Source organism: Centroberyx gerrardi, chromosome 5 (assembly GCF_048128805.1).
Source record: "Centroberyx gerrardi isolate f3 chromosome 5, fCenGer3.hap1.cur.20231027, whole genome shotgun sequence".
Taxonomy (NCBI): Eukaryota; Metazoa; Chordata; class Actinopteri; order Beryciformes; family Berycidae; genus Centroberyx; species Centroberyx gerrardi.
Window position 1 is genome coordinate 12,641,090 of NC_136001.1, and position 25,074 is coordinate 12,666,163.

The following is a 25,074-nucleotide window of genomic DNA, read 5'->3' on the forward strand; positions in this document are numbered from 1 at the left end:
TTCAGCTGACTTCGTCACTGCCTCATCATCATATTATTTTGTATGTGTTTTTCGCAAATATTTCGGACAAATAAACTTCCCAGTTATTTCAAATTTTGTTTTGATCAGTAAAAATCACACGATAAGTGACCCTCGTCAATTCGTTATATAATAATAAAGCGACTTCACACGAACCGCTGTCTCATAAGTTTAACAAGAAGTCTTATACCGTCCGGTTACCAACCGGCGCCACCCAGGGTGCGTTTGCCGCAGGTGAGCGAAAAAACTTCACTCAGAGCAGTAACTTAACGAATAACAGCTTTACCACGACTACATATCGAGGGCCTAAGTGCGTTACAGTAGATTTTACAGGAGAGCCAAAACAAATTTTGATCAAACTTGGATCAGCTGTCGTTACCACATACTAAGCACAATATTTTAACTTTTTGTGTTATCAGATTGAGCATTACTATAAAAACAATACTGCTACAGTTTAAGTTGAATTATATTTGTTAACTTTTTTAAAAATGGCAAAAGAGTGAAATACGCCTTTTTGGCACAAACATTGTCCCAATACAGCCATGCAGAATATGGGCGTATGTAAGTAAACAATTGTAAAACACAAATCTAGCAATTACACTTCAATCAACACTGAAATATAAAACAAGATCAGAATGAATATCTTTATCTTGACGTAATGCTCAGCAACTTTCACCAAGGCCTTTAAAACTGTAGGCTACATGGAACATATCAAATTGATTGATACATTTTTTCTGTTAAAAACTTTTAATAAACCTTTTTAATAAACCTCTATAGACATAACAAACTACTTTTGATTCTAAACTACTACTTTTTTTTTCTTTTGCTAGTATAATACATTTTTGTAGGGCCTTCATCACTTATTGATGTGTCCTGGGACACATTCAAAGACCTGTAAAACTCCTCATAACACTGAGGGATAACTTCAGCTACCAGCAGTCTTACTACCAGAGCTCATCTTGACCAGTTCACACTCCTAACATTATAAAATAACATTTTGAATCTATAGGCCTAAGTATTTCATGGGAATATTAACATATTTACATTCATCTAATATTGACCTAGAATATTAATTAGGATATGAATAGGATACTAAAAATGATGTGATCATGCTGCCATGCTAGTATTACTTACGTCAGCATGCATTTTGAGTTGACCTAAGTGCTGTTAGAATCCTCTACCCACAATGCTTGTTCAGTGTCAAAACTGGGGTTTTGCTTGGTGTCAAAAGGGCGTAAGTGCAGTTACGCCCTTTTGGCAGCAAACAAAACCCTACTTTTACTGTTACGGCCTTCAGTTTTTGTTTAATTAAAACTTATGGGTCATGATTTCAGTTGTTGGCACTGAAAAGATCTCATTGAGACCTTTCAATTGATATATACTCATATTTGCCCAAAATCGCACTTACGCCCCTTTGGCTCCAAGCCCTCGATATGGGCTACGTACACACTGCAGAATTCGGTAGTGGCAAACGAATTTATGAATGAGAGTGAATTTGCATATGTATGGTAGGCTACACACTGGAACAGAGCGGAGTAAAATTGTGTCAAACGGTTGTGTATTAATACATCCATGGTATGTACGGGTCACAGGAATCGCGCCACTCATACGATCTCGCGATGGTTGTTAATAATGTCTGTAACCATAGTAACGTTTACTTCAGACCAATATGGCGGCTACCATCGCCTGTATTTTCAGTTTACTTGACACCAGTAACACCAGTAACACCAGCAACCAGAGGCGTCAATGTATCCATAAGATAATAACACTCACCGCGTCATATTCTCCTTTTCCGCATGAACTTGATACTTTTAACCGCAACATTTCGGCCGGGCCAAGACCGCAGAACTGGTAGGAACAACCGCAATGTTGAGGAAACAGACTGGATAGGAAATTTGAGAATGTCTCTCAGCACTTACCTCCGTCTCTTTCAAATTAACGGTGATAATTTTAGGGAGTGTTGCGCCTTATTTCATGGTAACAACCAGTTGTCCAGTCCGGTTCTGGTACACACTACTCGGACTAACTGAATCCGCATTCACATTCAATTGTCAATACATGAATTTCCAGGTAGTGAGCTCGGTTGTAGAATGCGGTTGTCACTCTCCTAACTGAACTGTGTGTGAACGTAACAAGCATTGCAATGAGGAGTGACAACCGTATTTAGTTGCGGCAATTTTGTCTTTAATAGAATATAGGCCCAAGGTTTCATTTTCCCTCCTTGCCTTATGAAGACTCCACAGATATCCTCTAACAGGTCCTTGTCGATACTCCATGGTCTACACTCATTACATATTCCTTGAAACAAGTAGAACAAATATTTTCCACTTCCTTTCACAGAATATAATTCAGTTACCAAAGCTACAAAATGGTTTAATTGAGCTGATAAAAATCACCTTTGATAACTTTGATGCTGACTTGATCATCAGAGCTTAAATTGAATGGTAGTAATGATTAGTATTGACAAAGCCTGCAGCAATAAACATGTTTCACTCAAGGAAAAATATTACCCTATCAGTCCTATTGGAAGTCTTTTATCCCTCATATAGATGGTCTTGTATTCCAAATAAGTTTAAAGAAGTGCATTTCCAAATTCTACATATCTACCCTAGTCCCTAGTAACTCTATGCTCTCCAAATCTACAGTATGTGTCTATTGTGGAAATATTAATGAAGACCTATGTTATAGTTACTTTGAATTTGAACTCATTGCTGCTTTTTGGAAAAAGAAAAACTCAGTATGCACTTCTTTAGCTTTTTAAATGTAACTCATGATTATACTTTGAAAGACACTGGCTGTGGTAATGAAAATAAATCAATTGAAATGTGTATACATTTTATTATACTCCTAGCTACATTATTCTACATTTCTAAATACCAAAACCAAAGGTATACTATTCCTATCTGATCTTGAATTTATTGCAATCATTAAGAATGACTGAAAACACAAAGAACTTGTCTCTTTTGAAATACTATGATGCACTGCTCCCTGTAGTATTTTAATTAATTTCTTGCAATTGTATTTGTATATAATTTTGCACCATCTACTAAACTTGAATGCATTTTCTTCTTTATTAGTTCTTGTTGGCCTTATCCTATATATTTTTTAAATTCCTTTTTTTATTCTATTTGTTTTCTTCTGTGTTTTATATCCTTCCTTGATATGTTGGAAGTCTTATCACAAAAAATGTAAATTTATTCTGTACTTATAGGTTTTTAGTTAAAGAAGCAAGGTCTATCCTGATGTGGCATGTGAAATCATAACATATCTTAGCCGATTTGACATTTACAAGTATATTTGTGCATAAACTGATTGGATTACTTTCAATGGAACTGACATTTTGTGAGCTTGGAGTTATAAGGTTCCATCACACCAGCTTGCAAAACTGTTATGTACTTTGTTTCAATATGTAACCCCAGAAGTAGCCTATATATTTTTGTAAAATAACACCACACAAGCATAAAGAAACATTCAAAGAGCATGAATATGCAGATAAAAGTCAGATAGAACCTTTATAATTCCCAGCTCTCGATATGAACTAAATGTTGACACAAAAACTCCACAGCGCACACAGAGAAATGGCAGAATAAGGTATATTATTCATTGACATAGTTGGTTATGGACATTGTTGGACACAAAAAATGTATAACCAATACAGATGAAATATTATACAAATGCACAATATTCAGTTGCATCCCTATGTGTGCTTCATTAAAAAGCCATTTTTTCCAATTGGTTTTCCTTAAGTTGGTCTGCATGGTACAGCTGAATTCTCTATTTTGATAATATGTCACTGCAAAGCATAACACATTTGCAAAACAAATCAATGCAGCCACCCAACAAAATACACATTTGGCACCCAGGCTCTTTTAAAACCGAACTCCACACATGATGTAAAACACCAATGATCACAATAGTTAAAAGATAATATTTGGTGCAACTTTTTATTCCTTTTGAATAATAAATGTCTGTACTTACATTTTGTATAAAAAATATAGCAAAAGCTAAAGGCAAACAGCGGGCAGGGGGATACCTATACTTTTCAAGTCCAGGGGGTGTAGAGAGGGCATATCGACTCACCACAGTAACTCTCTATGACAGAGAGAAACAAACAAACTGAAACTCCCAATTCAGGGAGGAGGAAGGCAAAATCTAGTCAGTGAATGGGAAAGAGAAGACATTTACGCTTTTTCAGTCCTGCTGGCTTACATCCCTGCAGCCGGAGTGACACATACACATAAAGCCGGAATCTCTCAACTCAATTAGAAGCCAAATAATTTAGTGCTGTCAAGTCTCCTTCCAGTCAGATAAGATATCAAGTTGCATATTTGCCCATTTTGATAAAAAAAGAAACAAAAAAAACAAGTGATTCAATGGAAGCTCTTGAAGGGTACGAGAGTCATGTTTTATAGAGAGAGTAAAATATTTGCTACATGAAAGTCATGGGGGTTGAGGGAGGGGGGGCATTTCAAGCATTGAGGGGTCAGAACAGTGTGTGTATATAAAATGTGTGTGTGTCTGTGAGAATGTGTATGGCAGGGAATGACCCAAACTTTCACAGTGTCACTAAAGGCATTATTTGTTTAAAATAATATGTTTGCAAATGAGCTACAGTTACACTGCTCAAAGTCCTTTTTAAATGAAGGCATCACCTCTTAGTGCTCAACGGAAGCAGTCATTCCCCGGCAAAAACCAAATAAAAAAAAAAAAAAAAAAATGTATGTCTTTCTTTAGAAAGAGATAACAGACACATTATATCACACATCTTTGCGCGAGCATCAGCTTAGTTATGCCTCCATTTCTGATTTCCCCCAATCAGTTTGTCTTTGCACAAAGTAACACTGACAGACTCTGTCCTCTAAGCATTCTGCATCTCCTTGCCAATCTTGTAGCTAAGGATCTTGTTCCAGTCAATCTTGGTGCGGGTGACCGGGAGCTGTCTGCGCAAGGCTTTGAACGTGGTGTCCGACATGGTCTGATAGTTCTCACTGATGGCCATCTGAAAAGTCAAGAAGAGAAACATCTCAGTCATGCTCCCTACTACAACTATGAACAAGTTGTACCATGATGTGATCTGTTACTTCGAATTATATGAATTATATGAGTAAAGTCCTGTGATTCATAATTCATTCATACCTGGTATTCATTCTCTGCATCTTCAATAATTTTCACAAACTCCTTTGCAGTTTGGCTCTCATTCTGCCCAAAAAAACAAACAAAAAAAAACACGTGACTCGAGTCAAACAATTTTGTCTGACAAAAGTTGACCAATTTGAACACACATAAATAAAATCGTAAAGTTACTCATAAAATGCACAAATTTGTCCATCTAATTATAATAATACTAATTTCCACTTGGTTCTTGGATTATTTATAAACATCAATAATCTTTCCTTTAAAACTCCCGTCTTGAGAAAATGCAAATATAGAGAATGGTTTAGCAGGAATCTGTGTCTCCCCTCTGTACCACTTAAGAGTTTAAAAAAAAAAAAAAATAGACAAAACATACTTACAGACACTGTCAGTGCTTCCTGTATATCTTTATGGCTGACCAGCTGGACATTTCCATCCTCATAATAATGTACCTGGGATTTTTTTAAAAAACATGCAGGAGAGATGCACACTATATTAAAACAAAATTGACTCCACAGCTAGTCTCCCAGACCCGATAATCACTTCAGTTCAATATACCTGTATTTTCAGGACTCCAACCACCTGCGCTGTAGACTGGGAGATGCTAAACTTCCATTCAGACCGGCAGCGACCATTCCTGGGAACAGAAAATGTAGAACAGTACACTCCACATGTGCACTCAATAAAGCTGACGCAACAATACATCATAAACTCTAGGCTAGACCAACATAATTGTCTGTATCAGATCGATCAGCAAGATTACAATGAGATCAATATCCTGTATCAACTTACCAGAAGTTTTTAGGTTGAAATTGATGACCCTCAATACAAGCGATAATGGTCTGCTGGCCATCAATTGTTTTCCCATAAACCTGAGACAGACAAGAACATGATAGGTGGGTGATCAGTCGTTCGGTGTTAACGCCCCAGACGTCGACGGCCACGGTGCAGACAGGAAGAGTGATCTTACAGTGCAGACTCCGCTGGGGTAGTGCTCCTTGACGTAGGCCCTGAGCGCAGTGTCACAGGCGTCTCTCCAGGACCTGAGGGCTGCCTCACCCTCATGGGGCTGGGGGTCGCTGGCCTCCTTCCTCAGGTGGTCGAACTTGAAGGACACCTTGTTGTGAGGATCAAAGAAGCGGCCATTACCCAGGTCTCCATGCTCCGTTATCAGGACCTACAGGGGAAGACAGAGGGACAGAGAGACACTTTCTTTACTATGAACTTGGGCAACTGATGCTTACAATATATACCAACGATTACATTTTAACAGGTTAAAAGGAAAGAAAATGATCTAAATAAATCTTTAGAAAAGGCTTACCTGATCTTCATATCCATCGATTTTGGCAAGGGTGAACTGATCCATGTTGTACTGGGCAAAGGCACTGTATTCAAAGAGAGAGGAAAACAACACACATACATACAAACACACTCAAGTTGCATGCCCATCCAATGCATCATTATTTTGCTATATTAAAAAAAAGAAACAAATTAAACTCACTGAGCCGCGCCCTCTCTGAGAAGATTATCATTGTTGAGCAGTAGTCGCACATCTGAAAACAAGAATGCACGGTAAGCATTAGCCTAACAATTTCACTTGTACAGCCATTTAACTGCGGGTAATGCTAAAAATGGTACTGATAGTTTAAAAAGTGCTTCAATCACAAAGAAGGCTCACCATTGAAGACTTCGTTAAACTCTCCTGGAGGAGCATGGATCACAAAATTAGCTGCAATTCGGACCTTAAAACAAATAAAATATTGTCTATTGTCATTATAAAAATAAAGCTAACACAATGGTAAATACGAAGAGGCTTATCACTCTATCTAGTAGTCTATTTATCTATGTTTTGTGATACTCTATTGATCCCTGAAGCCCCCCCCTCCCCACACACACACACATACACACACACAGTCAGAGGTCAAAGCTCAGGTTCAGCTACAGCACTCCTGGAGCTGGTAGGGATTCAGTGTCTTGCTCAAGGACACTCTAGCGGTGCAGAATAAGGACAGTCTCCCTAATCACTATGCCACTCTGCTATCTGTTTTTTTTTTGGGGAAATCTAGCCAATTCCCTTTTGGGATATAGGTGATACCTATGAGAAGTGAAAAAGCAGCACATAGCCGCTAGAGTGAAGCAGAGAGCTGTCAGCTAACTTTCTTGGCACCAGGCTTGTTAGCTCTATTTTGGCCACTCCTTAGATGGCAGGCGGGATCTGTTGCCCAAGGGCTTTTCTTAGCAGCCAGTATGCATGTGTAAGCATGTGGTGTCAAAGCCTCAGAGTGGAGAAGATGTGGGAAGGGAGGGGGCTCCATATTATGTTAACCTAGGCAGGTACTAGTGCTAGTACTGGTAGTCAGCAGCAGGGTATTGGTATCGGTTACCTAATAATAAAGCAGCCCATACTTGAATGGAAGCAAACTTTACTGTCCACAAATAGGTAATACCCCCTCTCTTTTCATCAATCATTTCTTTAGCCAATCCTACATCCTTTTACAGCATACCATTGTTGTCATTGCTGGCACATCGTAGGATGAATGTGCCAATGATGCAGTCTGTCAGACAGACAAGGTTATTTAGCCTTGAGGCTGCAGCTGGCAATGACCTACATATGGGCTGAGTTATTGTCCAGCTGAAAGTGCAGAATGGTATCACAATGAGTAACCTAGATTTATTGTGTTCCTGAATAATCACTGTTCCATTCAGTGACACTGACATTTTTCTTCAGATGTCTGCACAAGTAGGCTAAACGTCAATGCTCATCTTGCCCGGAAAGCATTCTCGGGCTCGGGACAAGCCTCTCCATTGTACAGTTCATATTATTAGCCTACATCTCATGTACTTAGTATCTTAAATAGATAACCGAGGAAAATTCTAAAGATGTATTTCAATCTTTTCATTATAGCGAGTTACTTATCCCACAAAGGTTTCTTGTAGTTATGTGATGTGAACTCCTGGTCGCACCATTAGGGTGGCCAATAATTTAGGGCTTAGGAATGCAATGCGTTATTTTACAACATGTAGCTGCATGATATAGGCAACCACACCGGTCCCTGCAAGCCCACTAATAACACCCAGAGGGAATGAATGTCAGAAGTCAAACGAAGTTGACGATAAAAGAAAACTGCAAGCGAAAGAAACATAGGTGATTTTGACTTTAACTTCTGAGGTTATCAATATCACTTTAGGTAAACTGGGTGTGGGGCGTGTTTTGCTGCCTGTGCAATGTCATTATACTGTCAATGCAGGAAGTAGCTCGACTTCCTTTGATTTAGCATTAGCTAACCAGTTATAACTTAACTATTATAAATTAATAGTCACACTAAAACAGACATCAATCTCAGCCGCACTGATAACAACCTAAATTTGCTATCGATCGAAGATAGCCCTAGATTACATATACTGTGTTTGTGCACAACAAAATGCAAGGCACAACTCTGAACTGTCAAATCTAACACTGTCTGGCTGATTAGCTTAACCAGACAGGCTTGCTTGCTAGCCCTGCCGATAGACAGCTACTGTGCTACGTTTGGCAGTTCATGCTATCTGGTAAAGTTTCCACAGCGCTGCTGTCTTCAAGAATAAGGGAATGGGACACAGAATGTCAGAATATGAATCGATAAGGTAATACCTTCTCTTCATCGTTGAGCTGATCTTCGAAATCTGCCATCTTGGCTCATTGAACTGTTAACAAAGCGGCCGTCAGTGTTGCCAGGTATGTTAGACTCCTCCCAGCACAACGAGAGCCCAAACCGGAAAAACTTGGCTATCTCGGGATGGGATCTGTTTACTCCATTTCTACTGAATATAAATAAATATGATCAGTTGATAGTTTAATTAATTAACAAATTAATTCATGCCATGAGAACACACTGTTGACCAACATAAAGGATATACATTATGACAAAATACCTGGAGACAGTAGACAATATATTTTTAAGTTTAAGCACAGCAATTTTGGAAATAAACCTTAACATTGCCTTCATTTTTCTGCAGAATTAAACTGGATGATGATCGTACGTTAAATTCATATAAAAGCTGAAGTTTATTCCCAATCTGGCAACCCTCAGTCCTTAAACAGGAAGAAGTCAGTCGTCACGTGACAATGGGCCATCACAGGAGCAACAAACCAACAGATTCACCCGTGGCGTGACTGGATAGTGGAAACGTTCACGGTTTTGACAACACGTGTTTCATAATTTTCGGTGTCTGGTTAGAAAGCCAGTGACCTGAAGGTGTATCTGTGTGGCTGCTGCCAGATCAAGGCGGAACAGTCGTTTGACAGTTGGAAGAAAAGTGACTCGCGTGTGTTAGCTCCGAGTCAGATAAAAGTGAGGGATTGTCAACATGGGAGGCTGTTCGGCTACAGGCTGTTCTAGCCGCAACGAGAAGGGGAAGAAATTACACTGTTTCCCCCGTGATCCCGTAAGAAGAGAAATCTGGGAGAAAATGGTTGGAAGGCGCAACTGGAAAGCACACGACAGGTCGAGGCTGTGCGAGGTGATCCGCCTTCTCCAGATTTCCTTGATCTCGTCCCACAAACCTCAGTACTTCATGTGAGAGTGCAGTGACCACCGAAGTTGAATTTATAGAATCAGAATCATTCAAATCAGTATTGGCTATTTGGCTGATTCACTAAGATGGCTGCCATAGAAGATTTTGATAATGTTGTCATGGAAATAAGCATTGGAATTGTGCGTTCGATTCAGAGCGCTGGTTGTGTTGCCATGGCAAAGACATCGTTTGACTGAATGTTCCAAACAGTGGCAGTTGTCCATGAATAACAGCCAGAGAGAGTTTGACCAGGCTGTACTGTGGACGTCTTGTTGTGACACTTTTCTCTTGAAACAAGACGTGTTGGCTACAAAACATGTAGAAATGTCTCCCACATCATCAGTATGCTGAGATGTCAAGCATTCTAAAGACTAGTTGCCATAGAATCACTGGTTCCATAGCAACGGCCATCAAGCAAGATGGTGGAACTAGCATTGATGTCACTGAAAACTGCAAAAGCATAAATGGCTCTTTTAATCACTGGCTCTGCCGCAAATGAAATAATATTAATTTCCATGACAACATTGTTAAAATTCTGTATTCACCATGCCATGACTGTCAAAGAACATTTCTCATGTTGTCAGTATTTACAGAAACACTTAAAATCTGCCACAGTCCCATTACAGAGTAGAGAATTGTATTTGCTTAGAAATTAGATATTTCCTTGGTTTATTTCACAGGTTTGTCCAGAGCCACTGGTTAAGCGAGTTTAAACTTTGCTGTTTTCAGTGGCAGCCATGTTATTCTGCTCCATGGCTGTTGCTTTATCAGCAGATCTTTACTATGTTGGTCGTCCCACCTTGCCAAATTTATGGAAGACATTTCTACAAAGGCAGCCAACACTAATTGGGTCCAGAGAAGTGGCGGCAACAAGGTGCTCAAATTTGTACAGTTTGGTCAAACTCTGTCAGTATCTTCGAGTTTACCCAGTGATTAATCTGTTTTGTCATATTAATCTAAGCATGCATGTTGCTGGCTGTGAAACATAACTAAATCATGTATTCTCCTATGCTTAGGACCACTTTGAGGAGTCACAGTATGAATCAAGACGCATGGACAACCTACGGAAGTTGAAGCCCAATGCTATACCAACCAAGTTCACCCACTTCAAGAAAAATAAGACTCTACGCCAGATAGTGGAGAATTTGACCAAAACGCTGGTCCACTCTCCTCTGCCAGAGAGACACAGTGTTGAACACTCCTACAGCCAGAGCTCTGAGAAGGGGCCGTCAGAAAAGGAAGACAGTGGTGAGAACAAAAGTTGCTTAACATCCTGAACAAGACTAAGGAAAAAGAAAACCAGAGAAAGTTACTCTTGAAACAGATAATCTTAATAGGACTACCTGGTTAAATCATGGCTAAATAAAAGATACCCTATAAACATAAGCTACTTTCTCATTTGTATTTATGATGTTAGAGTGATAATTCTGTATTTCAATATCATTTCACAATAAAGTTTGCTCCATTGCAGGAGACCTCCTCTTCAATATGGACGACGACCCTGGAGAGAACATACTGAAACCTGAATCCTTCGGACTCCCTCTACATTGTGTTTTTCTGTGTCCACTGGACGACGAGGATCTTGCGACGGCTCGATGTGAAACGTCAATAGAACCGCAGTCGAAAGAGACTGAAGAGCAGTGCGAGTCTGGAGGGCCTGTGGTGCAAGAGCCTACACCTGCGGAAAACACTAACTTGGCGGATTGCGAGATAGCGCATCTGAAGGACATAATCCGAAAGAAGGATGAGAGAATAGCGATGCTGCTCAAAGCTGTTGTGAATGAAAGGCGAGAGAAACACAAACTGGAGCGAGAGAAACAAAACCTCATCCAGAACATTGAGAAAGTGTTCAACGGCAATCAGCTCGCGAGACTCGGGCGAAAGAGCGGCCGGGGGGTCAAGTGGTCCGGTGAGACCATGGAGAAGGCGAGGCAAATACGGGCCTCATGTGGAGTTAAGGGATACATGCTGCTGAGGGCGCAGAATCAACCGCTGCCGTCGTTAAGATGTCTGAGAAAGATGACCCCTATGAAGAAAAAAAGACTCGAGCAGGACGCTGCAGCAGTGGGACAGGCGGCCGTGGCAGCAGTAGATTGTTTACAAGCCACCATTGGTGTAGATGGGGCCTATGTAGAGATGGTGACGCCGTAGACTAGAGCAGTTTAAGTGTTACAGGTGTCATTCATAATATCAGTGACTGCAGCTGACCCTCAGCACGAGTCTGTCCATAGCCTCGAAAGCTCGAGTCCTGTGCCTGACAGCATGATAGATGTCCACGCCACCAGTCAGTCCAACTTTGAGCGTGTTCCTGAGTTAGCCGAAAGGATAGTATTTTTTACCAGAGGCGTGAGTTTAACCAATTTCCTCAACTGCTTTACAGGAGGACAAGCTAATCAAGTGGGAGAAACTGGTGACAGATATGCATTGTATACAATGTTGGATGTCTTTTTCTTTTTGCCTTAGAATAAATTTTGCAAATTTGTGTCCAGTAAATCTTATGTGTGTGGCTGTGTAGCATTTACTACTGTTTGCATCAATACTGAGTTGTATGCATAAAAACAGTTTATAGTATAAAACTTAATCACAGTTTTAGCTGTACTTAACGTTAGACGTGCCATCAAATTCAACATGCAGTTTGATGAGGGACGAAAGGAAATGACATCCCCCCCCTGGTTTGCACAAATACTGGGTGTATTCCTTTACCTGACTGACATAACCTTGATTGCTCATGGAGAGTGGAGGATGTAATCCAGTGTTGCCTTACTACTGACCACTAGGTGGCAGTAGGTAGCCAGTAGTGTATTTAATAGTAACCATATATAACCATAGAAGAAGATCATTGTGAGGAGACGAGCTTGAGTGAGGAAGCGGTGTGGCGACCTATTCCGTGGCCTTGAGCAAGTCAAAACAGCGACAGAAAAATACACGTTGAAGGTAACTGCAAAATCGCTGAGGTACCCACAATATAGTAGAATGCGAGATGAAGGCTTGTAGCTCACTATCTTGCTAGCTAACTACACCGACGAAGGCAGGCCGCTAGGTTGTGTAAACGGCTAATCTGGCTAACGTTAGCTAGCCACTGTAAGCCGAAACTAACGTTACGTGTAAGATAAATACCAGGGTCGATTTTATCCTACACCACATAATGCAAAAATGAAGCAAGGACCTGAAGTCAAGCATTTAACATTACTATTTTTATTATGCGAATAATGGAAATGTCCAAGATTCATAACTTGTGTGATTAACGTTAACCATGTGTCTCGCCATTTGCAATACTGCTGGCGCGCTTGGTGTAGTTGACTCCATTATGAAGTGACTAAAACCTAATATTCAGAGTTATGAGTTAGATAGCATGTATGCTGTATGATTTATTTAAGGGAGTTCGATCCTCAGAGACACCACAGACAGAAAAAATAAACGTGTAAAACGCAATTAACGTACACAAGTAAATTTCTCTGCTTGTACACTTCTGGCGGTATGAGTCGTTTAAGACCCAACTAGACCCTGTTAGCTAGGTTAAGGTTAGCATAATGTTTAGGTGTAACATAACATTAGTCCACCCCATGTGCCGCATAATATGAATTGCATTTAACTACACACTTAAGCTGCGCTCATTGCTAGAGATATCCCAGACAGAAAGTAGCCTAACGTACACAGAAAGACAGGAAGTCATCAGAATTTGTCCATAACAAATCGTGCAAACTTTATTGTTCCGAAGGAAATTTGAAATTTGTCTTTGACAAACAAATGTCAAAATTCCTGGATTGCAGTGAGCCCAGAAGAACCAGAAAGCACACCAGAAAGTAGCTTAGCTCATCTTGGGAATAGACAATGACTGAATCTACTGTATTTTTGACCTTTCTTTCATAATAAATGAGATAACAAGATTTAATTTAGTTGCTAACTCAAACCACCTTGATCAGTGCAAGTATCACTCAAGTCAATAAAATCAGATCAGTTATTTGTGTTCATTGAGCTGTAACTTTGAATACAATTCAGTCTAACAGTTTGCAATTTTTTGTCAGGGAATGGGGCAGACAACCAGTATTTATGGTCCATAACAACTGTCTTCTTGAGCTAGAAACAGTAGCTCTAAGACTGTTGACAATCCTTAATGTCACGCAACTGAACTATCCCAAAGAGAATGAAGTGGTGGTGCGGCAGGGAGGTTGACTGAGACAGCATCCATGATGGTCTTCATTGCAAAAGGGTTTAATTAAAAACTTACTTTAAAATCCAGACAATTTTATGTGTTCACAAAGTCATATCAATTATTGTGAATGGTCAAGTTCTAGGTTGCACACAATTGTATCATGGACTACCGGATCATGGCTGACACTTCTTTTAGTTTTGACTATGGGAGGTAATAGTCACTGTAATATGAATGCTACTTCAGCCGTCTTAGCACATCCGAATAACACCTTTCCAAGCTGATTCACTGTGGTTTACCCCTTTAATCCACACTGACGTGTATTTATCTTTTTTTTTTTTACAGAGTTATTGAGACCCTTTAGAGACTTCAGATCGTGAATTATGTGGACACAGAATCCAGGGCACCCAGGCTCAAGTTAAGGTATGTATGGGGTTGCGCCCTGAACAGCATGATATAGATTATGCTATTAGCAGTTCTCTATGGACACGAAAACAGCCTAAATCCAGCCTAAAGCCTTTGACTTCTAAGTGGCATTTGTTTGGTATGTATCTGCGTCCAGACTGAAAACCTCTAGGATTCCTTTGTGCTGTAATCATTTGATGTTATGACGTCCATCTTATTCGAAAAGAACACAAATATTCCAAAATACTCTGAAGAACTGCTAAAGAATGTTTGTTTGTTTGACCAAAGGAAATGTTTGAATTTTGACATTTTCAAGGTGACCATGAGCCCATGATTTCATTTCATCAATGCAATTTTCGTACAGACATTTACATTTTACCGTTTTGAGGGAAGAGGAAGACTTGAACAATACCGCACTTTCCTGTTTCAATTTTGGGATGACGACATCTTTGGGAGATGTCCGTACAGTTGGTTTTTTTTTTAGTAAAAGCTTATAGGTCCAACTGACCATCGTTTTCCCGATGAAATTGTGCGTGCTCACCAAACTGAACTTGATTAGGTGCACCGAGATGCTCCAACAATAATGTTACAGTTTATTTATTCACTAGGATATTTATTTGCAAAATACTGTCAGGACAAAGTTCTCAGAATGGAAATCGTTTCAGCATTGTGCGTTGGGCTCTTCTGTTTATTCAGACGCATTGCCTCACATCTCTACGTGAGAGAAAATTGCACAGAAGCGTAATAAATCGACTACCTTTCGTACTAAGTTTTTATTTGCAGTTTCCTTTGTTATACTCAAAATACAGAATACAACTTCTCGGCTGTTTTTTTATTTTATATTTGTTTTCAGAATCTGAGCTTTAGGAGGAATTTGCGATTGAGCCGTGCATCGAGAGTGCATCAAATAACATTTGATAATGAATTTGGCTCAGCATTTTAATTTGTGATGTCAGAGTCTGAATTTTAATGTCTGATTTTTGGTCACACTTGTACCTGGTACTTTTGCTCCACTGAAACATTTTATCCATCCATGGAATTTATCTTTTCTGTTGCCTCACTGACATTTTTCAGGATCGTGGACGACGATTTAAAGACGCACATAAACGAACAAAACAAACTTTTTCAAGCATTTAAGACATACGAAGAAGGAAACAAGACCGCTTTGGGATCTAGTCATGTCTCGCAGAAGAAGCCGCAGCGCATCACCTGGCCGTTATTCACGCTCCTGCAGCAGTAATGATCCCAGAGATTTGGAGAGAAGGATTTTTGTCGGGAATTTGCCGACCTCAGACATGGAAAAGAAGGATTTGGAAGACCTGTTCAATCCATATGGGAAGATAGTCGGTCAGTAATCAACACAATATCCTTAAGGGATTGATAAGTTGTCAATTTTAATTCTTGACAATAATTTACATCAAGGAAACTGTCCCTGATTGTTACAAATGTTATGGTATTTTCCAACGTAGTGGTTAAACAAGAAAAATTTGAAGACAAGTGCATGTAAATCTGTAGTATCATCCGAGTAACCATTAATCTTGTTTTTCCTGAAATGCCAGCATGTAGTGATGATTTGCTGGATGATCCAAAATATTCTTTAAAAAGTATCACAAGTCTGTACCACTGAAATGTTCCTTTTTCAGGCGTGTCCATGTTCCGTGGGTTTGGATTTGTACAATTTGAGCGCGTTGAGGAAGCCGAAGCTGCAAAGGCGGGCCAAAAGGGTCGAATATATAAAGGTTATAAAATAGGTAAGCCTTAACCGCAATAGATGTGACTGCCCAGCCAAAGAAGATAAACTTTTTTTATTTGTGTTATCTCTAAGGAAAGGCAAGCAAGCAACATGCATACCTAAAAGCAAACGAACAAAGTAAACACAGAGAATAGAGCCTGACGGATATTAGTGCAAAATTAACAATAGTTATGTGGTTGTGTGTAGTGTTAACATTTTGGTTGTTGCGTATTAGAGAGAGAGAGAGAGAGAGATGCCTGTGGAAAGAATCCCTCGCATTTAGTTCTGAATAAATACAGCCCTCAACTGTGTTTTTAACAATAAATGTTCTGTAAAGCTCATGTGTAAATGCAATGAACTTTATACTGTAAGGAAGATGGATGGATGGATGGATGGATAGATAGATGGATAGATAGTTAGATGGATAATTGTTCTCCAAGGAGGAAAATTATTTCCACAGCCAGTGCTCATCACATATAGTATAGCCTAAACATTACAAATGAACATGTAGGCATCCATCTCATAAAAAAAAGCTTGAGTGCAGGGGTTGGCGAGTGACAAAAATCAGACCGGTGTCATACAGGACCACGTGCATTATTACAGACGCAGTTTTCTACTTCAACTTTTTGTTGTTGTAGGTTGTAGACACATTGCATTATTATTGGCATGCAAAGCAAATAAACAAATTCAATATTAAATTGTGGCAAAGCTTTTTGAATCTGATTTTCTGGTTTTATATTGTTTGTTTAGTGGATGAACATCTTTTTTGTTACAAAGGTGGTGTGGTGTAGTAGCTTCCGAAGGTCGGCCAAATTTGCAATATTTTATTTTATTTTTTTTGAATGTTGAATAAAATGCGTTCCAAGGTTGAGCCAATTTTGAGAGGAAAAAAGGAATTCATTTTGTTTTTGTCCTTCTCAAACTCAGTCCGGCAGAATTGACATGCAGCATTTTGACACCTCGTCCAATTTGGATTTTCATGCTTGGAATTATGAAGCTCTGTTTCATTTGGATCGTGGAAGTGTTTTCGCGGCCAATCCATTCTACGTGAACACATACGCAGAGTTACATGTCACTGTTATGTTCAACATTTGGATTGGTTTATTTTCAGATGTAAATATGGCAGTGGAGCGACGGCAAGCTAAACCTCAATCCCAGCAGAGCCCTCCACGAAGGTAAAGTAACGCGAAATGGGTGTGAAGAACTACCAACGCCTCAGGGGGTCGGGTAAAAAAATAAAGCGCATTTCATTTTTTTCAGCTGTCATTTCCACCAGTGGTGCAAGCAATTTGACGGAAACTGAAGTACTATTAGATGGGTTCGCGATTCTGTGAGGGTCAGAGTCCATATTTCGCCTCTTTATTTTAAATTTCCAGGTCTGTTGAAATAAAAGCAAAGAGCCATACGAATGTAATTTTCAAGTGTCTTTGTCTCTCAAAGATTTTTACCTAATGGCTTTTCTACTTTTGTGTTCTTTGCGTGATTTCTTTCTGCTCTGCATCTTAAAGCTACAATATGCAACTTTTCGCCTCAAGGAAGCAAAGTGTAATGCTAGTCCTGCCAATCAGTGCAGCAGGCTCACGCCCCAAAACTTAGCCTTTATCTTGATGAGCTGTCTACCGTGAAACTGTATCTAGCCTGTGGCTGAGGAAATGGCATCTGCAAAGCCCACCACAGGCATTCACAAAGCAGGCTGTGAATGCAGGAAATCTGCAATAAAAACAAAGTATCATCGACGTGAACGGGTCTTTCTGTCGCGTGTTTAGCTCCTTGTGTTTAGCAACTTTCGTTGCTTACTGCTTTCCGCCATTGCTGTTGCTGCTATGACTTCCCTGGGATGTGGCCGCAAGCCTCACCTGATAGCCACAACCCATCTCACTGCTGACCACGGCCACATGATACTCGCCCACAGGAAATGGTATACGCCCCAAAACGTCCCGCACATCATTGAAAAGCCAATTTCAGGGAAACTGGGGGGGATTTAGGCATGTACACGTAGGAAAACACACTGTATTTGAATGTATATCCTTAGTAATGTTAATGTGGAACAGTTGCATATTGCAGCTTTAAATCTTAAATTTTTGTTGTGCGCTATATTATACTCTGTGATTTTGCAGTAGAAAGCAACGGATTGGTTTGTGGTAATTGCATTCCAATGCACAGCCTCTTTATACAATGTCAGAAAGATTTTATTTGCAATTTATTCATTCTTGTTTTAAAAAGTCTTTGGAATTTGAATTTTGTAAATTAGTTGGATTAATTTTTGCGACATGTAATTGGAATATGTTGACTTTCAATTTAAGGAGAAAATGTTAAATTTGTGAAAAATTACTTCAAATGTTTTGCTGAAAGATAAAAGCCATTACAGCTAAAATCATTGGCAGCTTTACAAGTAGCAGTTCCTTTTGATTATGCAGTCCAAATGTTGAATGTAATCCTTTTTTATTATCCTTTTGAGTCAAACTTAGAAAATTCTGCAAGGTGAGGTTAGTAACTATGACACAAGGTGTCTAGAATTTTTATAAATTTCTTGAGCAAAATTCAAGCATGTATTTTAACCTCAAATTTATTTTAAATACAGCATGGGAGTGTTGTTCGCTTCGGACAAAATGCAAATCATTTCTTCATGGAAATTTTGCTAATTTCTTGTGCGAAAAAAACTTTTGACAAGGTCAAAACAAAGGTCAAACGGTGTAAAATGGTTGGCAACTTGACATTTTGCGCACATGGATCACTGGACACTTTCAAGATTTATTTTGAATGGGACCGTATTGTCGGAACCACCTCTTTCCTGGGATCGAATTGGTAGCATTTATCGATCTGCTGCGCTAGTCCCACATGCGAACACTAGACCTGCTATGTGTTGCTCTCAAATAAAATTCCGCTACTTTTTCAAATCAAAAAGAACGTAGATTAATTTCATCACGTTTGGAATACCAAATATAGCCACTGTCCTCCCAATCGCGTGGACAGAAGTTCATATCATATTACCTTGTGTGTTGCAAATAAGTCCAACTCTTTTTCTTTTCCCCGGTAGTGTTTTGTAATTCTTTAATTAGCAGCCTAAACTCTACCCTTGCACTAATTTTTCTTTTTCTTCCTAGGGCTCCGTACAGCAGTTATGGGGACAGCCGGGACAGCCGGCCCCGTTCGCGCTCGCCCCTATATGGCCGTGATGCACGTGAGCCCCGGGACAGCCGTGATGGGAGGGAGCCGGGCCGGGAGCCGGGTCGGGAACCGGGCCGGGAGCCAGGTCGGGAGCCGGGTCGGGAGCCGGGTCGGGAGCCGGGTCGGGAGCCCAGGCCAGGCGGCCACCCCCGTGACCATGATTCCCGTTACCGCGGCTCTGAGAGCAGAGAGAAGGACCCCAGGCCCGACCCGCGGGATCCTGCATACAGGTGAATCATGAAATTCGGTCTGTCAGTTAGCACAATGAAGAGACAAAGCCCTGTTAGTGGTGAAGTGGTTACATACTTAATTGAACCTGAAATGTCTATGTATTGTAGAGATGAGTATGATCGATACTACCGCAGCGGGAGTGGTGCAGAAGACTATTACCGGAAGAAGGAGGATCCCTACAGGGACCAGTACAGAGATCCATGGAACGGACGCCGTGAGCCAGAAGGCATGGGTTACGTTTTAACTTTTAAGCTTTGTCTTTAGGAGCCAAGAGAAAGTGTTTTGAGTTCTTATACTACCCATTATATTGCAGGCATTTGAGTTAATCAGCATAGAATGTTTTGTAGTTTAATACAGTTAAATAGTACATTTTTTCCACATTATTCACATTATGTCCCTAAAAAATTATGATGTTGGATTAGATGGTGAGGTTTATGTGTTTTAATTAGGTGCTGGTTGGTTGGGTTTGTTTGTGTGTAACTCTTTTTTCAATGTGCATTGCTTAGGGGTTACAGTATGTGCTCTTTAGGCCATGCAGGGCTCTGAGGGAAATACAGGGTGCGCTCGTACACCAGGCAGTATGGTAGAAGCTACACAAGCATGAGCCAGCTCTATGGTGTTGCACGGTACATTCACATACCAGGAAGTAGCTTGGTGATTTTCTAACTAGTAGATTTTCTAACTGTAGTCAACGTGTAAAAACAACACTATGCTACCACAGCGCATAAATGTTAACAGTTTTTAAAGTCAACATAGTTTCACTCACTTCAATCATGCATACTTTGGTTTTGTTGTATTAAATGGATAGGCTAATGTAAGCTATAACAAAAAGTGACAGGATGGTACATGATATACACCATGTATATTTTTCTTTATTGTGATTGTGACGTGGTTGTAGCCTAGTAGTAACAAGAAGAGGCTATTTCATTCACGCCCATGGCATGAAAAAATGGACTTCAAAACGTCCATCACAAATGCCTAGTGTAGATTGCAGCACAGAATAACCGGTTTTTTAACCGGTTTATCAAAATGCCAGCGGACACTCTCATGACCTGTTTTTGTTTTTGTTTTTGTTTTTGTTTTTTTTAACAGAATTTTATTGGTTTTCAACAGAAACAAAAGTTATACATTTTGCCATCATATCAATAACACACAGATAGAACGAAAGGAAAAAAAACAACAACAAAAAAATCAAATAAGAATAATAAAAATAAAATAGTGCCATCCATCCATTCTCAACAGAGAAATCTCCCAGCTGACTGCCCCCCTCCCTCACCTTGACATTACACACAGAAGCTTTCCCCCATATTGTCCTGCATACAGACACATTGATTAGTGTAGCCATATATAATAGTCACATCAACATTTTCCAATAGTACACAGTGATACAAGAAGTAGAATTAAGTTGAGTTAAAACACTAAAACATAGCAGTATTTAAGCAACGAAATGGAAGAGAAAGACACTTATGAGTCTATTCTGGATGGGTGTGGCCATTGCAAGGAGCCCTGGCCCCTCAGCAATAACCGAGTCAATTCCCTAGATAAGTAGTCAAGCAAAGGAGACCACATTTCAGTAAAGGACCTCCCACTACCCTTCAGAACCGCACCAATTCTTTTGTGAGGGAACACCCTGAATATTGCGTATTGAAACGACATGAAAACAATATTTAAACCTCTCCACCCACAGAGTATTTATCTACATACCTTTGCATAAGCTATCCAGAAATAAACAGTAACTGCATTCAGCAGAGTGTGCGTGTCTTTGGAATGTCATATCACCTCCGATTCAGCTCAGTCCGTCCAGGAAAGCAAGCGCATCCTTAGGTGAACGAAACAAGTGTTTTTTTCCTCCGTGGGAAAAGGTCAGAGTAGCAGGGAAGCGCATAGAGAACCGCATGTCCTTTTGGATGAGCCGTTCGCACACACCATTGAACGCGCGTCGCATTTCTTTGACTCCGGCTGCTAAGTCCTGTCGGATGAATATTTTCTGTCCCTCATGTGTCAGCGGTCCTTTCTCCTTGGCCGCGGCGAGAATCCTCAGCTTGTCCCTCGAGTTGTGCAGCTTGATAACCACTGCGCGGGGCCGGTCAGAATTTGGCGGACCGAGGGTCCTATGAGCACGGTCAATTTTAATGATGCCCCGCTTGGTCTCCAGGTCCAGCAGAGTGGGTAGCCAGCTCTCAAAAAGCTTAACCGGCTGTCTGCCCTCTGCGGTTTCTTTGAGGTTGTAAATTAAAATATTGTCTCTGCGGCTACGTCCCTCCATATCAATGCTCCTCTCCGTCAGGACACGCACTTTGGTCTCCAAGCCCGTCAGCCTGGACTCCAAGCCCGTCAGCCTGGACTCCAAGGCCGTCAGCCTGGACTCCAAGGCCGTCACGTTATCCTCCGCTGCTGATACACAGCTCTCAGCTTCCGTGATGCGCTTTGTGTTAGACTCCAGCCGTGTTATTTTCTCAATAACGTTCTGAGATATGTCCATAGCGAGGGCCTCAGCATCAACGGCAGGTGTCCCTTGCGGCAAAGCTCCTTTGCTAGCTGGCAAAGCTTCCTTGCTAGCTGGCACGTTCTTTTTCGCTTCTTGCTCTTCAAGAGGCTTGTTCGTCGCGGATTTAGCGGCTTTAGGATTAGGCATGTCGCCTGGGTGTTGTTAAACAAACTTTTGTACGGTTGTAACTTTGTAAAATTAAGTAAATAATCAGATATAGCTCAGTAGTAGTGGGAGCTCAGCAACGGTCGACTGCTCAGGGTGACAGCATCACGTGAACCCCCTGTTTTTGTTTTCTGCCTATCGTGTGACATTACTAATCTTTCCCTTGATGTGATGGGAAGGTGTTTTTGAATTGTCAAATGAAGCAAATATATTTACATGTGATTTTCCACCCCCAACTCCAGATGATCGTAGTCGTCCAGAGGAGCGCCGGCGTAACGAACTGTATCGACAGTACTATGAAGAACTCCAGCGGCGTTACGACACCGACCGTCCTGTTGACTGCTCCGTAATTGTTGTCAACAAAGCACAGAAGTATGCCCACTCTCTGTCCTTTGTGGGCCGTTACAACACAGCACTTGGACCAAAGGGGCCACTGTGCATAATATTCGACAACTACATAGCATGTTCATTTCATATTGCTCCTGTGTGTGTCTGTGTCTGTGTCTGTGTCTGTGTCTGTGTCTGTGTGTCTGTGCTTGTGCTTCAAAAACAACTGTAGGGAGTATGCAGAGACGGTCGGGCGGAAGGTCCGTGATCTGGGCATGGTGGTGGACCTCATCTTCCTTAACACAGAAGTATCACTAACCCAGGCGCTGGAGGATGTTGGCCGTGCCCGCACCCCCTTTGCCATCATCATTACCCAGCAGCATCAGGTCCACCGATCCTGCACAGTTAACATCCTGTTTGGTACACCGCAAGGTAAGACAAGACAGGACAGCACAACACAACAGTATGTGCTTATTTGTTAGTGGGACATTTGTTGAAACTTGCAGAAGAGGATTAGGGCCACATGTGAAAAATATTTTTGAGTTCTGAGATTAATCTGAAATTCTGACTTTACTCTCAGAATCTCTAAGATTAATCTCAGAACTCAAAATTTTCATGTGGCCGTCTTCTGTAGAAACCTCAGTAGAAACTTGTAAGTTAGTGGTAATTCTATGTTGAATGACCACTTCTAAAATAAGTTGGTTAGTCCTTTTTTCTTCTCACTTTTTGCATTCTAACGTTGTGTACTCCTTGCCTTAGAGCATCGAAACATGCCCATGCAGGATGCCATGATGCTGGTGGCCCACAACTATGACGCCTACAAAGTGGAACATCGCGACAAAGAGCGGGAGGAGATTGCCAGGAAGGCTGCCAAGATGGCCGACGATGTGCTACTCAGGGAGCCGGACAGAGAGAGCCACCCCATCTCCCTGCTGACCACCATCACATTGCTGTCAGAGAGCAGGTACCTGGTTTAATGTCTTTGTATTTGTGAAGAAAAGTTATGTAGTTTCTTGGATTAACTAGTAAAAATGGGTCCTCAATTTGAGTGTTATAGAATAACTGTCTTCTCTGTTTGGTAGATTTGTAACCCCAGAGGAACTGGATAGTCTTGTTGCATACCTGAAGGACAAAAGAACACGCATGGTACGAAGCAGTGCAGACCCTCATGCAGGTAAGCACTCCTTACTCAATAGGTATCATAATGTTCTGCCAAGGTAGAATTTCAAGGGAATTATTACCATGCAGGGGGATTCAATACCCACTTGTTGGAAGATTTTTTTAGTCCTTCCATTGAATGCAATACACTTGTCTGCAGAGCAGCAAATCTTAGTAATTGTTCTCTTATGAACCTACAGCTGCAGTCTCGTCCGCAGCTTCTCACCACGAAGGTCAGCCCCCGTCCACAGTGCTGCCGCCTCCATCCCATTCCACTCACGCTCCCCCCCAGTCCAGCCACATCGGCTTGCCGCCTGTCTCAAACGCCCCACCCAACCCCAGCCATCAGCAGGAGCTGCAGGCTAAAATCCTCAGCCTGTTCAACAGCGGTGCCGGTGCGTCAACAGGCGGCGGTGCGCCCCCCTCGGCCGGCTCCTCCATGTCCTCCCAGTCCCAGGGCTACGGCTCCATGGGCCAGCACCAGCCTGCAGGCATGTCCCACTCCTCGGCCCTCCCGGTCCCTTCCCAGAGCCCTCAGATGTTAGGGGCCCGCCCCTCCATGCCCCAGACCGGCCCTCCTCCAGGTGGATCCCAGGGGTACGGCATCCCGCCGGGCCGCATGCCGGCTGCGCCGGGCGGACAGAGACCCCCCAGTTCCGCTTCAGGCATCAATTTTGACAACCCAAGTGTCCAGAAAGCCCTGGACACCCTCATTCAGAGCGGACCGTCTCTCAACCACCTGGTGGGTTCCGGGTCGTCGCAGCCGCCACCTCCCAGGCCGGGACCCGGCATGGGCCAGGCCCCGCCCATGTCCATGTATCCCCGACATTACTGATGGTTTTGTAGTGAATGAATCCCGCCTCCTAATGTGAGGCCCACCACTCCCTCTGATCCAAACAGACCACACATCAATTTCCGTTCAGTGAATTCACCAGCTGTGTGTATAGGTCGAATGTAGACAGATGTTTCAGTCTTCGTATTTGTAAATGCTTTTAATTAACATTTTTTATTCTGGATATTGTGCTCAATTGTTTAAACTTAGTGAATTATTGAGACTATTTGATGGTCTGGCATTTTCAGTAATAATTAACCAGAGATTATTATTCAGTCTTCGTAGTTGTGAGTTCAACTATTAGGCAGCATTGCATGTGTACAGGATCTTTTGGTTCATGATGGACTCCTGAGTTCTCTTTCCCATCCATGATCTCTGTTGATACTGTGTTGTGATGTAGTTTTGCACAGCGAAACTGTTTTGCAAACTTTTTTTTTTTTTTATTTGGAACATTGTTTTCATTGTTAAACAAGACATGATTGAAGACTCAAACACATTTACTGTAATAAAATGGTATTGGTTTATTGCATTTTGTGCTGACAAATCTATAAAATGGAACGGGTATCGCCAGAAGCCATAGAGATATAAGCATTTGAAATGTAAGATAAAACTACTTTTTCCTCTTTTTAATGTACCATGAAACACAATAGAGAATAATACATTTTTTTTAATTTCTTTAGAATATTTAACTTACACTGACACAAAAAATAAAC

The 25,074-nt window shown here is 41.1% G+C and overlaps 3 protein-coding genes across 6 annotated transcripts; 2 read left to right on the forward strand and 1 right to left on the reverse strand.

The window, feature by feature from the left end:
• Nucleotides 1–3,948: 3,948 nt before the first annotated feature.
• LOC139915314 (F-actin-capping protein subunit alpha-2) lies at nucleotides 3,949–8,883 on the reverse strand. The gene is made up of 10 exons (XM_071903902.2): nucleotides 8,783–8,883; nucleotides 6,830–6,893; nucleotides 6,653–6,704; nucleotides 6,473–6,536; nucleotides 6,122–6,328; nucleotides 5,944–6,023; nucleotides 5,710–5,788; nucleotides 5,532–5,603; nucleotides 5,155–5,217; nucleotides 3,949–5,017 (listed from the first exon to the last, which is right to left on the reverse strand). Exons 1-10 carry the CDS (start codon nucleotides 8,819–8,821, stop codon nucleotides 4,877–4,879), a joined length of 861 nt encoding a protein of 286 aa, XP_071760003.1. The 5' UTR covers nucleotides 8,822–8,883; the 3' UTR covers nucleotides 3,949–4,876.
• On the forward strand, nucleotides 8,134–12,187 carry LOC139915246 (uncharacterized). Of its 2 annotated transcripts, none has more exons than XM_071903791.2 (3): nucleotides 8,134–8,296; nucleotides 10,722–10,953; nucleotides 11,177–12,187. In XM_071903791.2, the coding sequence occupies exons 2-3, from the start codon at nucleotides 10,758–10,760 to the stop codon at nucleotides 11,854–11,856; spliced, it is 876 nt and encodes a 291-aa protein (XP_071759892.1). In that variant the 5' UTR covers nucleotides 8,134–8,296; nucleotides 10,722–10,757; the 3' UTR covers nucleotides 11,857–12,187. The 2 variants fall into 2 exon arrangements, with proteins under 2 accessions (XP_071759892.1, XP_071759891.1); XM_071903790.2 differs by lacking the exon at nucleotides 8,134–8,296 and adding an exon at nucleotides 9,272–9,651.
• A 349-nt stretch (nucleotides 12,188–12,536) lies between these two features.
• On the forward strand, nucleotides 12,537–24,890 carry ncoa5 (nuclear receptor coactivator 5). 3 transcript variants are annotated; one of them, XM_071903841.2, is made up of 12 exons: nucleotides 12,537–12,639; nucleotides 14,201–14,278; nucleotides 15,335–15,607; nucleotides 15,904–16,011; nucleotides 17,104–17,167; nucleotides 19,097–19,390; nucleotides 19,499–19,623; nucleotides 22,287–22,416; nucleotides 22,604–22,803; nucleotides 23,131–23,335; nucleotides 23,454–23,545; nucleotides 23,730–24,890. In XM_071903841.2, exons 3-12 carry the CDS (start codon nucleotides 15,439–15,441, stop codon nucleotides 24,362–24,364), a joined length of 2,022 nt encoding a protein of 673 aa, XP_071759942.2. In that variant the 5' UTR covers nucleotides 12,537–12,639; nucleotides 14,201–14,278; nucleotides 15,335–15,438; the 3' UTR covers nucleotides 24,365–24,890. The 3 variants fall into 3 exon arrangements, with proteins under 3 accessions (XP_071759942.2, XP_071759943.2, XP_071759945.2); XM_071903842.2 differs by having other exon boundaries at nucleotides 19,499–19,617; XM_071903844.2 differs by lacking the exons at nucleotides 15,335–15,607; nucleotides 15,904–16,011.
• Nucleotides 24,891–25,074: the final 184 nt, after the last annotated feature.

Bases quoted from the DNA above. Each gene is read 5' to 3' on its own strand.
- LOC139915314 (XM_071903902.2), bottom strand. From the start codon at position 8,821: ATGGCAGATTTCGAAGATCAGCTCAACGATGAAGAGAAG. The intron at 6,329-6,472 runs GTAAGCCTTTTC...CTTCCCCTGTAG, and splicing joins TCGATGGATATGAAGATCAG to GTCCTGATAACGGAGCATGG. The intron at 6,024-6,121 runs GTAAGATCACTC...TGTCTGTCTCAG, and splicing joins ACCCCAGCGGAGTCTGCACT to GTTTATGGGAAAACAATTGA.
- LOC139915246 (XM_071903790.2), top strand. From the start codon at position 9,499: ATGGGAGGCTGTTCGGCTACAGGCTGTTCTAGCCGCAACGAGAAGGGG. The intron at 9,652-10,721 runs GTGATCCGCCTT...TCCTATGCTTAG, and splicing joins ACAGGTCGAGGCTGTGCGAG to GACCACTTTGAGGAGTCACA. The intron at 10,954-11,176 runs GTGAGAACAAAA...GCTCCATTGCAG, and splicing joins GTCAGAAAAGGAAGACAGTG to GAGACCTCCTCTTCAATATG.
- ncoa5 (XM_071903841.2), top strand. From the start codon at position 15,439: ATGTCTCGCAGAAGAAGCCGCAGCGCATCACCTGGCCGTTATTCACGC. The intron at 19,624-22,286 runs GTTACGTTTTAA...CCCCAACTCCAG, and splicing joins CCGTGAGCCAGAAGGCATGG to ATGATCGTAGTCGTCCAGAG. The intron at 22,804-23,130 runs GTAAGACAAGAC...TCCTTGCCTTAG, and splicing joins CCTGTTTGGTACACCGCAAG to AGCATCGAAACATGCCCATG.